We start from the raw sequence: 20272 nt of genomic DNA, 5'->3' as shown, positions 1-20272 counted from the left end.
TAATGGTTAGAGATCCATTCTTATTCGCATCTCCTTTTAAATCAATTTTGTCTGTGAATCCACTTTCTTTATAATCCTGTGCATTCCACAGATATCCAAGTAATACCAATTCTGGATCGGCACTTTTCTTGTACCAGAGTATGACGTTGTAGTCTGGTATGCTGTGCCAACACTGAAGCGTCATAGACTCTCCTCTGGATTGAATCATATCAGAAGGGCTCTGGTGAACATTGTTGCTGATGACAGAATCTGTAGAGACAGAAAAAAGTGGATTATCTTTAGTTATTTTAGATGATCAGACAGTCAGAAACGTGACCTATCCGATCACATAACTTCACATTGCATGCACACTGTATAAAAGCATACCTGTCAGCCAGTATAGGAAGAAAATAATAAGGAGCTGGACTCTAACCATGTTGCCTTGTTCTCACAGGACTCAGTAAAGGGTTCTGAACCCTGAACACTTCATTTTCCGATATGTAAAGACCCAGAACTGTTCAAGTGCTTTATGTATTTATTTTTTTTGTACATTTTAAAATGGAGCATGAGCACCACCTGCCTAGATTCTTTGTAATTGCAGTCCAGCATCTCCTTTAGACTGTTTTAAGTTCTTCACAGCTACTCTGCAGCTAATCGTTCATTTATCAAGAAGGTTTCTACAATTACTGTACAGCACAACATAAAGTAGAACAAGTATGACAGTAACAAGACAGCCATGATGAACTGTATATAAAACCCAATACAAAACATTAGTAAATCAGTGCACTTAAAAATCATTAGAGTAGGTTCTTTATCTGGAGCTTGTAAATGGTTAAAACTCAATGTAACAAGTTAACTAAGCAACTATAGGTTTTTTATCATAGTGATCATAATATTTACATTATATTTTCTTTAACTCATAAAAGAAACACTGACTGCATACACATTAAACATGAGTAAAGAAGCGATAATATACCCCTTTCCACAGCAGCCAAAATGCCCCTATTTAAATAGTTTTCACAAGAGGACATTCTCACCACCCCTCTTTTAATCTTTATTGCTTGCTGGCAGCTTCACATCAATATTCTATTCTTCGTAAAACCCACTTGAGCAGTTTTTACCAAGATCCATCATTCTGAGAGACAAGCTCTGAATATTCCTGCAGCTTAAAACACGTCCTGATACTGTAGACTTTTTGTTAGGACCTTTCTCAAGAACAAATGTAATACAATTCTTAATAAATTTAAAGAATTAGTATTACAAGTATTAGTATCTTGTTGAGCGAGGCCCAGTGTTTTTAGATTTGTTTGGCCCTATTTTTGTGCAAATATTTGACACTAAATCAAAATCAGTCCACAGCTGCAGGTGTTGTGTCTTGGGGTTAATGTAGATCAGATGAAGGTTTTTGTAGTGAAGTGAGGTAATCTACAGCACTGTGTAATACGCTGCACAGAAATACACAGCGCTGTCATCCACTGAAAGACTGCTTATGGTCAAAGAGCCGTTATTTCTCCCATCACCACTCATTTCAATCTTATTTTTAAATTCAGTCTCTATTAATGGAGATGTAACACTCAGGTAGCCCATGAGTTTAAAGCCTGTGGCCTGACTGTGTTTATACCACAGTATTTGATTATAATCCTTCACACTGTGAGCACATTTAATCTTAGCAACTTCATCTTTGTTCTTAATGATATCAGAAGGATCCTGAAGTACACTGCAAAGAGAAGAACCTGTGGAGAGAGAGAGAGAGAGAGACAGACAGATGATACTGCAGAAGAAATAATTGCATTAGTGACACAATTCATTACAGAAATCTGCTTTAAATATGTACCTGTGAAGAACAGTAGTGTGGCTGAAAGTGTAACCAGAGCAGGAACCATGCTGAGTCTCTGTGCTGGGTAGCTCTGCTCTGGATTAGGGCAGAGGTTAAATATATATGCTGTTACACAATTCCTACATTGTGACTGACTGACATTCTTGGTACATTGTACAGTATTTATAATGCTTCAACATTAGTAATTAAAGAGCGCCATCTAGTGTTCTGAATGACATGCAGTAAAATCTCCTCTTTTATATTCTGTTCAGCTGCTGTCAGGTTCTTCACTGTTAGAGATTTAGCATCTTAATGCTGGTGTTAGATCTGAGAAAGTATTCTCAGTTAATCGAGGAGTTTCTCTGTTTTGTTAGATATTAGAGTAACATTAGTTATTAGTGTTGTTGATCAGCAGTGTTGTAGGTCTTGGTTTTACAGGTAAAAATGTAGAAGATCCATGTAGGTTCACTGCTGTGTTGATGTTGATTTCTCTAGAGTATTGTTTCCTAACCCTGGTCCTGGAGCACCCCATGCCCTGTACATTTTAGTGGTCTCGTGCTCTAACAGATTACTCAGGAAGGGCTTGGTAGTTAGATGATTTGCTGGATCAGGTCTGTTGGGATTAGGGAACACTGTAAAATGTGTAGGGCAGGGGGTCTTAAGGACCAGGATTGGGAACCAATACTGTAGAACATTTAAGCACCAAATACCATAGAACAGAACCTGTACTCTACATGTGTCTGAATATACATGATAGCTTCAAACATGCATAACAACTTCAAGTCGTCTTCAGGTGTGTGTGTGAGGTGATAAGACCTCTGTGGTTAAATATAACAGGTTAAAAGAGGGAGGTTATTGTAGAGGAGAGAGTGTGTGTGAAACACTGTGTAGATGCTGCACAGAAATACACTGCACTGTCAGTAGACGTGAGGGAATTTATGGACAGTTTGCCGTTCCGATTTCCGTTGCCTGATAAGAGAGTTTTATTGAGGAATTCAGGCTCCAGCTGAGGCTGAGTGTACATAAGGTATCCCATGAGCTGAAGCTGTTGGTTTCTGGCTTGTTTGTACCACAGAATGTTTTCATAGCTCGAAATGCTGTGAGAACACTGAAGCTCTGCAGACTCTCCATCCTTTCTGAACAGATCAGTCGGAGTTTGTAGAACTTCTTTACTGGCAGCAGAAACTGTGAAGGAAAACAGAAATAAGAACATTTTAGAATTAAGATCCCATGTGATCGATCATATGAACTGTGAGTGACTTCACATCTGGGGTAGATTTACACACAAAGGCCAAACTTACCCGTCGTCCAGATCAGATAGTGAATGGTGGTGACCAGAGAAAGTCTACCAGTGAGTTTAGTCATGGTGAGACTGAGCAAGAACAGGTCAAAAGAAGGACGTCTCAGAGTGAAAACCTGCAGTCAAAGCTGATGGTGAGACCAAAGTCTAGAGGCAGAGACAGTCATTGTTTAAACTGGAGACAGAACTGCACTGCCCCCTCTTGTTAAGCAAGCAGAACTGCACAAGAGTGAGAGTAACAGCACATCCTGAGCTTTACCTGCTTACACCCGGGGTGCACACTGTGATTATTATTATATACTTATCATAATAATGATATAATTATCATAGTTCTTATATGTTGTATCATGCAATTAATGTATAAATGAATGAGTCTGACTTGAAACTCCTACAACAGGAAACATAAACCTCCAAATTAGTGATCTTGATGAGTGAGGCCCAGTGTTTTTAGATTCGTTAGGCCTGTTTATTCTGTTTGTGCAAATGCATCTATTTCTGTTTTAATTGGCACTGAATCAAAATCAGCCCACAGTAGCAGGTGTTGTGTCTTGGGGTTAATGTAGATTAGATGAAGGTTTTTGTAATGAAGTGAGGTAATCTACAGCACTGTGTAATACGCTGCACAGAAATACACAGCGCTGTCATCCGCTGAAAGACTGGCTATGGTCAAAGAGCCGTTATTCCTCCCATCACCTCTCAGTTTGATCTTCTTTTCATATTCAGTCTCTATGTTTTCATTATTATTAAAGAGGTAACCCATGAGCTTAAAGCCTGTGGCCTGGTTGTGTTTATACCACAGTATTCGCTCATAGTCCTTCACACTGTGAACACATTTAATCTTAGCAACTTCATCTTTGTTCTTAATGATATCAGGAGGATCCTGGAGTACATTGCAAAGAGCAGAACCTGTGGAGAGAGAGAGAGAGAGACAGATGATACTGCAGAAGAAATAATTGCATTAGTGACACAATTCATTACAGAAATCTGCTTTAAATATGTACCTGTGAAGAACAGTAGTGTGGCTGAAAGTGTAACCAGAGCAGGAACCATGCTGAGTCTCTGTGCTGGGTAGCTCTGCTCTGGATTAGGGCAGAGGTTACATATATATGCTGTTACACAATTCCTACATTGTGACTGACTGACATACTTGGTACATTGTACAGTATTTATGATGCTTCAACATTAGTAATTAAAGAGCGCCATCTAGTGTTCTGAATGATATGCAGTAAAATCTCCTCTTTTATATTCTGTTCAGCTGCTGTCAGGTTCTTCATTGTTAGGGATATGGTATCTTAATGCTGGGCTTAGATCTGAGAAAGTAACATTAGTTATTAGTGTTGTTGATCAGCAATATAATAAGTCAAGGTTTCACAGGTAAAAATGCAGTAGATACATATAATATTTGCTTTGCCATCACACCATCACAACCCACAGCTGCAGGTGTTGTGTCTTGGGGTTAATGTAGATCAGATGAAGGTTTTTGTAGTGAAGTGAGGTAATCTACAGCACTGTGTAATACGCTGCACAGAAATACACAGCGCTGTCATTTACTGTAAGATCCTTAATGGTTAGAGATCCATTCTTAGCTGCATCTCCTATTATTTGGATTTTATCTGTGAATCCAGTTTCTTTATTTTCGCGTGTGTACTGTAGATATCCAAGCAATACCAGTTCATGGTCCACACTGGTCTTGTACCATAGTATGACATTGTAGTTTGGTACACTGTGAACACACTGTAGCTTTACAGATTCTCCTCTGGATTTAATCCGATCAGAAGGACTTTGGTGAACACTGCTGCTGGAGGCAGAATCTGTAGTGAGAGGAAGCGTCTCTTTAGATAGTTTTAAATGTCATAAAATACAGAAAAGACTTTCCGTCATATCACACACATCCATATATACCTACATGCATACCTGTGATCCAGAGCAGGGAGACAACAATAAGGAGCTGAACTCTGATCATATTGCCTTCCGGGACTCTAATAATAACTAAACACACATTGCTCAGTTCTTTAAACCCTGGCATTGCTCACAGAGTTGCTGAATGACAGTGTTTTCTCTTGGACAGCATAAATTAAGAAAAACATTAGCGCCCCCTACTGTAATTAGTGGTAAATGCAAGTCAACTTCATCTCCTTGAGGCACTTTTGAGTTCTGTAAAGTTGCCTGATAGATGCAATAATCCATTAAAGCAAGCACAAGATGCTGCTGTAGTTCAAGTGCTGTTTACTCTGAAAGATCTACACTAATAAAATAAAGGTGCTTCAAAAGGTTCTTTGAGTGATGCTATAGAAGAACCATGTTTGGGTCCATAAAGATTCATTCTTGTTAAATAAATCTTTGAGTTTAAAGTAGATAAAAAAAAAAACATCAAATAAAGGTTCTTCGTCATTGAAAATGTTCCTCATGCTCACACATCTCTTTTACAAAAATACATGATCATAAATACATCAGCCCACAGCTGCAGGTATTGTGTCTTGGGGTTAATGTAGATTAGGTGAAGGTTTTTGTAATGAAGTGAGGTAATCTACAGCACTGTGTAATACGCTGCACAGAAATACACAGCGCTGTCATCCACTGAAAGACTGCTTATGGTCAAAGAGCCGTTATTTCTCCCATCACCACTCAGTGTGATCTTCTTTTCATATTCAGGGTCTATTAATGGAGACTGAATTTTGAGGTAGCCCATGAACTTAAAGCCTGTGGCCTGGTTGTGTTTATACCACAGTATGCGCTCATAGCTCTGTACAGTGTGAGCACATGTAATCTCAGCAGTCTCATGCTTATTTTTTATGAGATCAGGAGGATCCTGGAGTACATTAGAAAGAGAAGAACCTGTGGAGAGAGAGAGAGACTATATTAAAAAATAACAAGCCTACATACAGTTTGTACAGGTGAACCATGGCATCAGTGGTGGTGGAGTTGAAGGTCAAACAAAAGCTATATTTACCTGTGAGGCACAATAGTATAGCTGAGAGTCTGATGAGAATGGTAACCATGATGGCTGTCTACTGTCTATGCTTTGTGACTCTGCTCTGAATTAAAGTCCTAGTCTTGATGACTAGCAGACTTGAGCCATTATCACATTTTTACATTCGTGATGAAGGAGCGCCCTCTACTGTCCAGCATAGTGAAAGTTCCCCTTTCAGATTTGGTTCAGCTGCACCTCCTGTCTCTTACACTGTGCTTTCCAGCTACACAGAAATGTATATCACTGTCATTTGCTGCCAGGTTCTTCACAGTGAGAGATCCACTCTCATAATGTGTCTTCTCAGCAGCGTACTTCTCCTCACTGGACGATCCAAAGTCAGGCCTGTAGTTGGTCACTGTGAACACTGTCAGTGTCAGCTCTTGCCCTCGCTGTTGGTACCAGTACATCTGGTAGTAGGTTGAACCCAGAGTGTGACGGCAGTTCAGCTGTGCAGACTGGCCCTGTGGAGCAATGAGTCTGCTGGGACTCTGAAGAACATCACTCCAACCTGCACAATGGAGGAAGCAGCACATTAGATTAGCCACAATTCAATGTAATGGTGTAATACAAGCAGAAATCAGTTCACCTGGATCAACACTCAGGAATACAATCAATGCTTTGACTAGTCTTATCATGGTCTTTCAAACAGCACAGCGAAATGTACAGATACTGCATGTTGCTGAGTTTATTGTCCATGGGGCCGACAGGATATGACATCACAACATCAGATCATCAAAAACACATTACACAGATGTTCAGTATGTTGAGGAACATGTACATCCTTCCAGAAAGCTCTCATATCATGAGTATCTAACTGTTCTGGCAGCAGGTCAAAGCAAGAGCTCACACACAGGTGTGGAAGAGCTAAAGTTTGAGCTAATAGTAGAGCAGGCTTTTTGTACAGAGGGGATGCTGTTTGTACCACTGTGTAAACTAGCAGCACAGAAATACACAGTGCTGTCATTTACTGTAAGATCCTTAATGGTTAGAGATCCATTCTTAGCTGCATCTCCTATTATTTGGATTTTATCTGTGAATCCAGTTTCTTTATTTTCGCGTGTGTACTGTAGATATCCAAGCAATACCAGTTCATGGTCCACATTGGTCTTGTACCAGAGAATCGTATTGTAGCTTGGTACACTGTGAACACACTGAAGCTCCACAGATTCCCCTCTGGATTTAATCTGATCAGAAGGGCTCTGGTGAACGCTGCTGCTGGAGGCAGAATCTGAAGATAAAGTGCATTAAAAAGAAATCTCTCAGTTTTTCATAAATCTCTTTTATCGTCCATCCATCCACCCACTCATAAATATGTACATACATACCTGTGATCCATAACAGCCAGACAATTCTGAAAAGCTGAGTGGTGATCATATTTCTTTGGGTAAGACTCAGAAAACTACTCTGAACCAAATTCAGATTTCAGGTTTTTTAAACACTTGCTGAGTGGCTGCATTTCCTCTCGGCCTAATGTAGTCTTAATGTAGACCATGAGCACCCCCTACCTGAAATACTGGTAATTGCAGATCATCAGCCTAATTTCTGCACAGCTGTACTAGATAATTTCACGTTAAAGCATGAGATACAGCTGAAATTCAGCTCCAATTTCTTTTGTGTCTTTCTCGTCATGTTGTGTGTTTTGTCATGGTGTGTGGTGATGCAGGGTATTGGTGAACAGATATATTATTTATTTTGCCTGCACTGTAATGAAGACTGCTGCATGTGCTCATGGGGAGTCATTGTAATAAATCAACAATGTTGTGCTCAATACATTTCAAATGGCTGCGTCTAACACACTTCCTCACACTGTATCATCACACCTTCACCCCACATAAACACACTCTGCATCTGCACTTTATTTGTTTATTTACTTGGAACTGTAACCAACGGTTAAGTCACACACACCAAAGACCTTTTCCCACATTACACTACATTTGGAATTCATATTTTATCCAGTTCCTACATGAAATTATAAATGTATACATCTGTGAATTACATAACAAATAAATGTGTGTGTGTGTATGTATGTATATATATATATATATATATATATATATATATATATATATATATATATATATATATATATATATATATATATATATGTCATGTCATATTACATTGTAATTGTATATACTACATTTTAAAACAGTGCAGTATGTTTGTATAGTGTTAAGTTCATGTGTATATATTCAGTATTTTTTATTTTGTAAGTATTGTAGTTTTACCACTGTGAGGGACTAAGCACATACGTTTTTCCCTCACTTTAACACCTATTCATGACAATAAACCTGATTTGATTTCATTGGATTTGATTTCTGTATTCCTTGTCTTTGTTTATGAAAATATTAAATAATTAAAAAAATAGTTGAATGAATTTACTTTTATGCAGTGTGCACTCTCTGATAGTATTGTTTTAGATAGTCTTTATGGTCTATTTTATTTTTCTCCAAATGAATAGGTCAATAATTGTACAGAAAGAAGGTCAATAATTATGTATAATAGAAAATACCAATTTATTTTATTACTACTACTACTACTACTACTACTAATAATAATAATAATAATGATAATGATAATGATAATAATGTATTTATTTTTTTATTTTTTTATTTTTTTATTTTTTTATTTATTTGTCCTATATTTAGTTTTCTCCTTGGTTTGAACACTGTAGCTGATCTGTACACTGTATAAATAATTCTGGATGAACAGACAAACAAAAATGCTTTAAATAAATAAATAAATTCTTAGTTTACATTGACTCCCATTCAGAGTTAAGACCTTTCTTCTGTAAAATCACCATTGTGGAGCTGCATTGGACAGCGACTATACACCTATAGTATCCAAGTACCCCTTATTATTGTTGTTGCTGTTGTTATTACTTTGATGACTTTTAAATTACACTATACTACTACAATCCTGCTACTTGCACCACTTGTAAATGCATCCATTGCAGACTTTAGTGTAGAACCTGTAACTGGAAAACTTTCAACCTTGGACTTCTTCATGTTTCTTTACTTTTGGCTAAGACAGAGTAAAGATTGCAATTTGACAGAAATGACTTTAGATTCATAGAACAATAATAAACTCTGTTTTCAGTTTTTAGACAATCACTAAATAAAGAGATAACTGGCCCAAAGAAAGAAATGTGGTGGAAAACAGCCCTACATATTAAACTTACAAAAACTAATTAAAATAAATGTCAAGAAATAAGTTTCTCAATGATCTCATACTACCAGTAAACTATTGTATCATAATGTTGCTTCCACAGTCAATCGCTGAGCAGAGAACTAGGCTATGTCCCTACACTTTCTTTTGAGACAGACCCTGGTGTTGTCTAATCCGCCCTGGTTCAGATGGAAGCCATTTTGTTGTTCCACAGGGTGACCTCTGAGTAATACAACATGTTCAGTTTTCTGTTTTCAACCAAAGCAGTTTAACTGGCAACTTCAAATTAAATCAAATCGCATTGCTGTGATTGGCTGCTCTTTTCCATAGACAGCAATTAGACATAACAAGCACATAGTTCACATAGCGAAGTGAGAGGATCTCCTCACGAAAGGTATCTGACAGTCGCAAACGGTTTTCATTATTCGACTAGGAGACCTGAGAAATGCTGCTATATTTTACAGGTCCATTTAATTGAGCTGTAAAAATTCAGCGGCTTCTTTCGAGTGTTTCATTTTTCCAAAATAGAGCTTGTGTTTGTTCTGGATCTCCGCTGCTAATGAGAAAGTCCCCCACTTCTTGTAATCCTCTAATTACGTGACCTTGTTATAGACAACATAGAATACAACTGATCCATCTGTTGTGCCACAACATTCATTATGTGTTCAGTGTTGTGACCTCATTAAGGGGCAGTGGTGGCTCAGCGGTTAGAGCTCCGGGATGTCGATAACAGGGTTGTGGGTTCGATTCCCGGGCTCGGCAAGCTGCCACTGTTGGGCCCTTGCGCAAGGCCCTTTACCCTCTCTGCTCCCCGGGCGCTGGAGTTGGCTGCCCACCGCTCTGGGTGTGTGTGTGTACTCACTGCCCCTAACACATGTGTGTGTGTGAGTGTGTGTTCACTACCAGATGGGTTAAATGCGGAGGACACATTTCGCTGTACACTGTACAGTGACAAATACGTGCACCTTTAAGTAACCTTTAAGTATTACTAAGGTGGGTGGGGAATTTACCCTTTCTGCTTGTGTGCAAAAGCGTGCTGATCCTCGACCATATCTCCATATCGCTGCTGTCCAATGAAAAACATGTATCTCCATTTTGGTCTGTTTTTAGTTGTCTCCGTCCTTCGAATCCTGTAGCTGCTCTGTGCACTGAGTAAATAATGCTGGATGCACAGACCAATAGAAATGCTCTTAACTGACTTGGAATAAAATCTTTCTACATTGACTTCCATTGAAAGTTAAAAGCATTTTCCTCCTCCTGTAAAGTTGCTGTTTTGAATGCAGGGAGGTTCTCTAGGTTCTAGAAGTGCTGTGAACTTGCGTTGGCTCTTTGTTGACAGCAGCTCAAGTTTAATTCAAGGGTATACGTTCCTAACTTTTTGGAAGTAAACATGAGGTGAATGTAATATATGAAACCTGATAGCTTTTCCAAATGTCTGGTTCACCCCCAGTTCATATAGTCCAACTATGGAGATTAAAACAGCCTATGTGCAAGTTCAGACCATCAACATATGATAATGTGGGAGGAGACTGTAAGAGATGAGGAAGAACTTAGAGAACGTAAGCCTGGAGTTTGGATGGCTTCTGCTTTGTGGGAGAAAGAGGATAGACCCCTCTCTGAAAAGTGGAGCTTGGACTGAGAGATATAACAACAATTATTTAACTATTTACTGTACAACTATGAGGACAAAAGTATTGGGACACCTGCTTATTCATCGTTTCTTCCAAAATCAAGGGTATGAAAAAAGAATTTATTCTGCTTTTGTTGGAGTAACCGTCTCTGCTGTACAGGGAAGAAGGCATTCTACTAGATTCTGTAGCATTGCTGTGAGGATTTGATTGCTTTCAGCGACAAAAATGTTGGTGAGGTCACCCTTCCCTCTCATCCCCAACTCCCCTAATCATCATAAACATATTAGATGTAGCACCGTCCATAATTCCAGAGAACACAGTTTCATTGCTTCACAAATAAATGCTAGACCTTTATACCCTCTGGCCCATGCATGACATCAGGCATGGTGCCAATAGGTTCACATTTATCTTCTCCAGACAGTCCTATTCTATTGGCAATAGCAAGACAACACTATAAGATATAAGCTGTTTTCTCCTTCTCCTTGATTTTTTGAAAATTAAAATGAAAGGCTCAATGTTGTGTATGTGTCCCAGCTGTACCATTCATATGATCCTGTCCATCTGTCTTCTGCCGGTGAAAAGAACGATTGTCTAATGGGACTCTTCCATCACCTTCATGTCAGCCTTCACAAGCTCAATAAGCACTGTAAAAACCTCCACCATTAAGAGGGTCATGTTTAACATCATAGAAAGTAATGTTTACTAGCATTATTTACTGTATTTATCAGTGCCAAGTACTTAAACACCACCCTCTCCAGCTCCCGCTCCTGTATAGAATTCATTACAGTAAATGAGGCCTGTCTACACTGGGTCCTGTTCTGTTTCTGAAAGGTGGGCATGGTTTGTTAAACTTGGATGGCGGCCTTACGCACAGAGAGCAGAGGGCAGGCAAGGGAAATGTCAGATTTCACAGGCAAATAATAGCTTGAAAAGTCACTTCGGGGAGGTGAGCCAAGCTCCACAGGAGGAGGCATGTTTATTAGGGAGGTTGCTCATACGTCTTTGCTTATGAATACATGTCTTAGGCTGCCCTGTTTAGCCCTTTTTACTTCTACTTTTTAATTACTTTATTATGTTGTGCTTTTCTTGTAATTTCTATGTTTGCTGCTTGTTTAATTTGCACATTCCAACTGTATTTCACTCAAGAAGGGTTGAAATACAGTAATTATTGTTTTTTATTACTAAGTCACATGCCAGTGACTCATTACAGGGACTTGGGGTCTTGTGTTGCTTCTACAGAGGCGCCCCTTAGCTGTGTTGTGGTCACAGAGTGGTCAAGAGAAAGTATTGAAGCTCGTCTTGTTGTGCAGTGGAATGCCCTCAGATCCACGAAACTCTGCGGCGATATCGTCAAAGGTGCGCCCCTTGGTTTCCGGGAGGCGGAACATTGTGTACGTGAATGCTATCAAGGCCATGGACATGAAGATGAGGTAGACATAGGCTCCACAGAGGTTCTGCAAAGCAAGCACACATGCAGAATGTATACAGTTACTACAGTTGTGTGTCCAAATTCAGATATGTAGAATCTGAATATTGACTATTTAATTTACGGTTTGTCAGAAAATGATTCATGGGAGCATTGGATATTTTAGTGGCATTCTGTTAGGTTCAAATGAAACATTCAGTACATTACTGTTTAAAACTCAGCATAACTTGTCATATTATGTTTAAGATAAATATTCTTCTGGGCAGAGGCGGCTCAGCAGTTATGGATGATAGGGTTGTGGGTAAGACAACTGAGCTAGGCAAGTTGCCCCTGTTGGAGCCCTGAGCAAGGTCCTTCACACTCCCTGCTCCCCAAGCACCACAGCAATGGCTGCCCACTGCTCCGGGCATGTGTGCTCACTGTGTTTTCCCTAGTGCAGTAGTGTGTATGTGTTCACTGCACGGATGGCCAAATTCCATCCAGTGTCCAACACTAATGATAAATATGGTTGTCTTATCTAGTAATTTCTGTTGTTTTACTAAATAACAACTAATACAGTGTATGAATAATATAACTATGAATTATCCTATTAATAATATAATTATGAATTATTTATGAAACCTGCTTTTAAGTCACCCACCTGTACTTTATAAAGTGTATGCCACTTATGAGTGCTTATGATTAATTATACAGACTTATGAAAGTCAATATATGTTTATGGCATATGTATGGCATATAATGCATTATAAATGCATTCATGATGCATTATTAATGATGGGTTCATATGAAGTGCTACTATAATTTATTTCTATGTAATCTGACATCAGATTTGATCACTTTTTAAAATATGAGGTATTTCATGCAATGGTCATGAACAAACTGGTTCTACATGATGGAGTGGTTGTATATAACACTTAAATGCATATTTATTCTTTAACATTATATAATCATATAATATACATATCACATACACCCACTAAGTACTTTATTAGAAAAACAAAATATGTGTAACCTGACGTGGTCTTCTGCTTTTGTAAACCATCAGTCTCAACATTGGAAATATTGAACTTTCTGAGATGCTTTTCCGCTCAACAGTTATGCCTATACTGTCAGCTCCAACCAGTCTGGCCATGCTCTGTTGACCTCTCTCAGCAACAAGGCATTTCTCTCTGCAGAACTGTCGCTCAGTGGGTCTGTTTTTTTATTTATAACTCCATTATAAATAACTGTAGAGACTGTTGTTCTAAAAAATCCCAAAACATCAGAAGTTCCAGCCCTTCTGGTACCAACAATCATGCCACACTCAAAATCACTGAACATTTTTTACCCATTCTGATCGTTGATCTGAACATTACCTGAAGCTGCCGGGCCATATCTGCATGATTGTATGCTGTGCACTGCTGCCACATGATTGGATAATTGCATGAATTGAATGCAAATGTTCCTAATACATTGCTTGGTCAGTTTATATCATGGAAAAGGGATGAACCTACCAATCAAAAGGATGAACCTACCAATAATGCTGGGAAAAGCAGAGCAAGCAGGAATTTTCCTCCCCAATTAAGCATGCTGGTGAAAGCCATGGCAATGGGACGGGCTGGCTGGTCAAAGAGCTCGGCTGCAATGAACCAAGAAATGGGCCCTGGTCCCACCTCATACGCTGAGATCAGAAAAAAGATCACCAGTACCTGAATGCTGCGGATGTCTGGGGCTACAGGCTGAGACAGAAGACACAGAATTAATTTCTTTTTGGTTATGTTCTTCCAAAATATCCCCGTTGTTATATTTTTAGTTTTCTTGTAAAGCAGAAATAGTAATCTTACCAACATGGAGTCTGTAATGGTCATGAGTAAATTACAAAGTGCGACCGACAGGAAGCCGGTGAGGAGCAACTTTCTACGTCCAGCTCTCTCCACCAAGAAGAACTTTGAGGAATGGGTTGAGAGAAATTATTATTATTGTTGTTATTATTATTAAATTATGAATACCTTAAAAAAAATCCTGTTAATAAGATGACTTTTCTACAGAGGACACGCAAACACATAATAAAATGTGTCCATCTTGAATAAATGTCTTCCCAACATTCCATTCTGTGCTCCAAATCACACTCTCTGTGCTCTGTATATTATGTTATTAACATTAATCTAAGGTTTTTCTTAAGTAAATAGCAAAGCACTGTTGTAAGTTGCTCTGGATAAGAGCGTCTGCTAAATGCCTTAAATGTAAATGTAAATTAACACTCACAGCCACTACGGTGAAGGCCACATTGATGGCTCCCACCCCCAGCGTCAGATATGTTGCTTCCTCAAATTTGGCCTTGGCAAACATTTTAGTAGAATAATTTATGATCTGGAAAAGAAATAAGAGACATGGGAAAGTGCTTAATCAGCACCCTCACTGTGAATTTGAGCCTCTGGGAGAATGCTACAGACTAACTTGATACGTTCTCTAGGAAACAGAAGAATCTTACACTATGAGAAATAAAAAAATACTAAGATTTGAAAAGCAGACGCTAAGTGATGCATCTTGATTATTGAAAATTGTCTCCTGACAAGGTAATATCAGTGTCTTTAGCTGGCATTCGGTTCATAGAGGGTGTTCTCAGGTTTTTGGCTTTAGGATGCTACTGGGGTGCCACCCTTTTAAGTTTTATTACCTTTAGTTTGGGAAGAGAATTGGTTTGTTTCATCTTTCTATTTAAAAAATTAAGTTGGGAAAAGGAAGATAGTGTATGCTTATGTGTATGCTTATGTGTATGCATATTGCTAGTCAGCTTATGATGATTCTGGAGAGGACTGTGAGAGAGGGTGGAGAACTCTAAGGACTTTGGGCTGGAGTTTGAGTGACTTCTGCTTTGTAGAAAGCCAGTCTCTGATAAGTGGAACTAGTAATGATAAATGACATGGTTAAAATGGAGGTGACTTCGGGGGTGGAGGTTTGCACACACTTGTAAACACGTGCACTAGGTAGAGATGGAATTTATAGGACGTTAGATTAGGGAGGAGGGGCTTCAGGCATGTTCCTCCTCCCAAAATGTATTATTTCATAATTCCCTTAACCCATTAAAGCTAAATCTATCGTAGTCATAAAAGCAGATTTGTGTTTTCCACTCCCTAGTGGATTGTCCGTGCACTGCACCAGAAAAATACATACAGATTTTTCAGTTTGAAATTAATTGTGTAAAAGTTTAAACGTATAAGGGGTTATGCAGTTCTGTGTTCTGTATGTTTTAGTTTGTTTTAAAAACTGCTGTGAGCAACAAGAGATCCTCAAAGTTTTGGATATAGGACACAAAATAAAAGTCATATATGCAAATTTTTTTAAACTATTGGTGAAAAGGTAAAATTAACATTTCCAGTTTTGCAAAATTAGAATTTCTGCCAATTATCAGAAGGTTTCAGGCTTTAATGGGTTAAGATAGACAACTGGACTGTTTAGTACCTTTTTGCATTTTGTCACTTGTTGCACAAAATGTACCTATACTTACAATTATTTTTTGTAAGGTTAAAATTGAGAGCATAACAAGTAAAAAAACACACTGGAGCAATCAGGTTTGTCAAGTGAAACTAACCGCATTAAAACCTGATAACTGACTGCCCAAGTTTATGATCAGAACCAGTATAATGGGCTGTCTGTAGCGTCGCTTTATGAAGAACTCCCCAACAGTCACTCCTGCCTCACTGTGGGACGCTTCCTCTCTCATCTCCTCCATTTCTTGCATCACATTGTCAGAATTTCTTCTCAACCGCTTCAAGGCTGAAAATATACAGATGAGATGTTAAAGTATTGATAATTCTTAAATGGTACTATCAATCACCAGCTTTTTTTTCCTATGCCTGTTTCTAAATCTTCTAAAACCCACCAGCTTCTGCCTCTTTCTCTTTGCTACGATTGATGAAGAGGTATCGTGGGCTCTCAGGACACAAGGGCAGGGTCATATATTGAAGGAGTGCTGGGATGAGGGACAGGGAGAACATGAATGCCCAGTATTTTTCTGTACCCAGTGCTGTTTCTAAGCCCACCACCTGAAATGTACACCACAAACAACTCAGAGGCTGTGCTTGAATTAATGAGAACCAGGCCACAGCTAATTACTTAGTTATTCACAGTTACCTATGGGATGGAAAGAACATGTGTGGGCTCACCATGCCTAGCAGAATGCCAGAAGCAAAGAAAACCTGGTTGAGAGTTGCAAAGGCACCGCGGAGGTTAAGTGGGGAGACACCCTGTATGTACAGGGGGTTCAGACTCATCACCAGACCACAGAACAAGCCAAAAATGAAACGTCCCACAATCAGAACTTCAAAGGACTCAGCTGTCTTGCTGATGAACATCAGGAAGGCACCCACTATAGACAGTGCATTGGCAATGAGAATGGAGTTCCTCCTACCAGAGACAGAAGAGAATGCCATAAAAAATGAAATACATAGAAACGTTTTATTTTATTTTTAGATTAAACAGCACTTTAGATGTGTAAATATTTTGATTGTGTGAACAGAAAAAACTAATAGAAATGACCTGCACAGACATATGGAAAAAGTGAGTGATTAAAACAACCGCCAACATCACCAGATCAGATTCTAGCAAGTTCAGACCAAGAGCAGATCACAAGATGCGTAACTAAGTCTCCAACAATCTTGAAACATCATCATCATGGGACCTACAGATAGCACTTCCCACAGCAAATGTCAAATTACAGGCATCTACCATCAGAAAGACACTGCTCAAATTTTATTTTAATGGGAGGTGTAGCACAAGACCTGTAGTCAGTTGCACCAGCTGAATATAAGTCTGATTGAGCCTAGATTAAACATAAACTACACTGGAGAAGGTACCTGATTGGCTGTAGGGGTTCAAAAACGTCAATCCATGAAACTGTATTTAGATCTATTGTCCCTTTACGCAGTACACAATAAGCTGCACTCTAAGTCTCTTAACTAGACTTAGACTTAGCTAGTTTTATACTAACGTTTGAACGTTTAGGTTAGGATAGACCTAACCTATGATCAAACTTGCGTTGAGCTGGTACAACTCGCTGCCGGCCTTTGTCTAGGTGTTCTGTGTCAAACTGTAGTCTTTGCCCTGATGTGTTTTTTGACAGTTACTGAGAAGAGAATTTCTCACCTCCCGAAAGAATCAGCAAGGCCTTTGACTCCCAATGACCCTAAAAGGGCTCCGAAGTCCTTGATACTGACCGAGAGAGACCACAGAAAGGTGAGACTGTGGTCTGGCATAGATTCATTGTTTCTTGATTTCCATGTTGTATTGAAGAATTCCTCAATGATCTGATTAAAGAAATGACAAGAAGCATGTGGAGCATCTTGGTGGCCTAAAATTGCAACAATGGTCATACACAATATAAAAATTTAATTCATTGCCTGTCATATGGCTGAAACCTTATCCAACATTTGACTTGATAGGATATATTGCTTTTAATTTATTGCTTTTAATTATTTCCAAATCAAACAGTCTAAAGATACTAATTGTCATCCCTAAAATCTATTACACATTACTGGAAGAGTTATTTCAATATCACATTTCATTTCAGATTCCACCACTATACCTGATTTGTAGCCTGCTGTCACACTTGTGATGTCAGAAGCTCTTAGCTTCCCAAACCCCAAACTTTAACAAGGTACTTTCACCCACTTGACAGACATGACTAACAGCTGGGAAGCTATCCGGATGGGTTCAGAAAAAAATGCTAACTGGAGGGGATTGGACAGTAGCCACACACAGAGCTGATAAATCAACACAGTCCAGACATCATAGCTACCTGTCTGTAAACATAAAGCCGTCCAAAACCACAGGCGGCTGCACAAAAATATGTCATAGCTTTGTAAAGTTTGCCCAGGGGTTCATCAGGACAGTGAGATGGGCCTGCTAGCAGGAATGCTGTGCTAGTCAGTGTCTGTCACTCTCAATCTACTTACTCTGGCTGGAGAGTTGACGTTCCCTGTGTGATACCCAATCTGCAGGGAGCCAAACACTGCCGCCACCACAGAGGTCAGCAGTGTCGCAGTCAGCTGACTCTGCACACAGGTACACATGCTAATAAATTAAGCACTGGAAGCCAAGTACAAACAACAGCTGACTCATGTTTGCTCTCTGGAAATATAAAATAACCATTTATTTCCCTTCAAATATGTTCAGTTCATTTTATGCTATTTTTGAAAATATATCATATTATTATATTATATGATATATAATATGATTAATGCAGTGAAACCACTTAAATGCCCAGGAATCATCAAAAGGAAGTCCAAGTTTCCGTATTGTACAGCTTAAGAGTTCCTCAGACAGTTAAGACTGCTCTGTTTTCTATCTATTTACTGAATAACACATTTTAGGATTAATCAAAGCCTGGGAATCGAAGTGGTTAATACAGTAAATCGACGATTTTAAATCAATACTGTGTGATACACCCAACAACGTATAAGTCCCAATCACTCACCATGATTGTTAGCACTACTGTTAATTTGTTCACCAGTAAAACAATGTAGTTTAGATATTTATACAAATGTCAATAATTACATACTACATATTACATATTTACTCAACAAACACTAACCTCCACGTATGCCATCAGCCTTCAGACGAGTCTCACTCCCTGAAGAAAAGGAGGAGTGGATTTTCTATTTCTTTACTTAAGAGCTTGTATTTCCAGTTGTAGTACCTGAAGTCCTTAAAGTGGCAATTCACACAAATACACAGGCAATTGCATATTACATCTGAACGCTCTGAAGTACTCCTCACATACCAGTACTACTCCTAAATGCAAGCAGTTAAATGCAGTTAACAGTTTGAAGAATTGCAGAAATTTAGTAACCTTGAATTAGACCAAAAATCTAAGGAAAAAGAAAAAAACGGAACAGCCATAGAAAGGTTCCTTAAGGGACCAAAAGTGGTACTCCTATGGCACCACTCCAAAAACCCCCAAATTAAGGGCCTTTCTTTTTTTGTTAAAGAATGCACATGTATTTTTTTTCTGGACATGGTGACGCCATAACTTAACAAATAGCAATGAAGGCACTTCTGTGATAATCAAATTCACACTAAATTTATGTCAAAACTTCAGGCCTGTACCTGTGTGCTGAAATAAGGAGTCACTGCCACCAAATCTGCTCAAAATCACTCCATCCAACATCCAGATGTATCCAGTCTTTCTTGGCACTTCTTGAGTATCTATAGGCTTCATCTACAAATTAACACTTTGCTGTTCAGCGGTCTCCAGATCCTTCATCTCCACCCCACCCCCCGCATTCACCCCTTTGCCCGCTACCCTCTGCTTTCTATCTCTCCAGTAAGACATCACTTACACCTATCCTGGGCCACGCAGCTTCGTCCGGGACCCCATGTGATCCATGATGAAGTCACACCAGCCTGGTGAATTTGAGCCCGGTCTGAAAGAATGGCAGCGATGGGCCGTTAGTGGGCAGATGGGCTTGGTTTGACTCAGGCTTATGCAAAACTCTTGCTCTCTCTCTTCTTTCTTTGCTACTGGAAAATACATTCAGTATGTAATTAGTTCCAACCAGTATTTTAGTTTAGAAACATCATCAGAAGATTAAAATACTGTCCGTTTTGTGTCAGTGGTGTGCAGATTAGTGCACAGGGTTTATATGAATCTGAACTTGGAATACTGTAGGCCTGCATTTAGTGTACATCTCAAATCAGTCTCATTTAAACACACTTCAAGAGCAGTAGCCATGCAATCAGACCATGACTGAATTCCTTCAGTGTTAGTACATGAGCTTATGCACTGTCAGTGAACTTGCCTGAACGTGTGTTGAGTCTATACAGTCAGTGTGTGTGTATATGTAAGTTAGCGAGGGTGTGAGTGTCACTGTCTGGTGGCTTTCACACGTACTTGTTAGAATTCACAGTAATTGGGGCTTAATTGGCTACTTCGAGCAACATCTTCTGAACATCTTTGCTTAGGTCTGAGAAAGTGTGAGGCGTGACCGTGAGAGAGAGAGTG

The 20272-nt window shown here is 39.1% G+C and overlaps 1 protein-coding gene across 1 annotated transcript; it reads right to left on the bottom strand.

Annotated features, from left to right (window-relative positions):
- Positions 1-12139: 12139 nt before the first annotated feature.
- LOC140564673 (solute carrier family 2, facilitated glucose transporter member 1) lies at positions 12140-18877 on the bottom strand. The gene is made up of 10 exons (XM_072690282.1): positions 18863-18877; positions 18225-18323; positions 17416-17576; positions 16437-16677; positions 16154-16316; positions 15863-16047; positions 14536-14640; positions 14115-14216; positions 13806-14009; positions 12140-12319 (listed from the first exon to the last, which is right to left on the bottom strand). Exons 1-10 carry the CDS (start codon positions 18875-18877, stop codon positions 12140-12142), a joined length of 1455 nt encoding a protein of 484 aa, XP_072546383.1.
- Positions 18878-20272: the final 1395 nt, after the last annotated feature.

Source organism: Salminus brasiliensis, chromosome 10 (genome assembly GCF_030463535.1).
Source record: "Salminus brasiliensis chromosome 10, fSalBra1.hap2, whole genome shotgun sequence".
Classification (NCBI taxonomy): Eukaryota; Metazoa; Chordata; class Actinopteri; order Characiformes; family Bryconidae; genus Salminus; species Salminus brasiliensis.
Note: the sequence above shows the minus strand (reverse complement) of the source record. Positions and strands in the feature narration are given on the sequence as shown.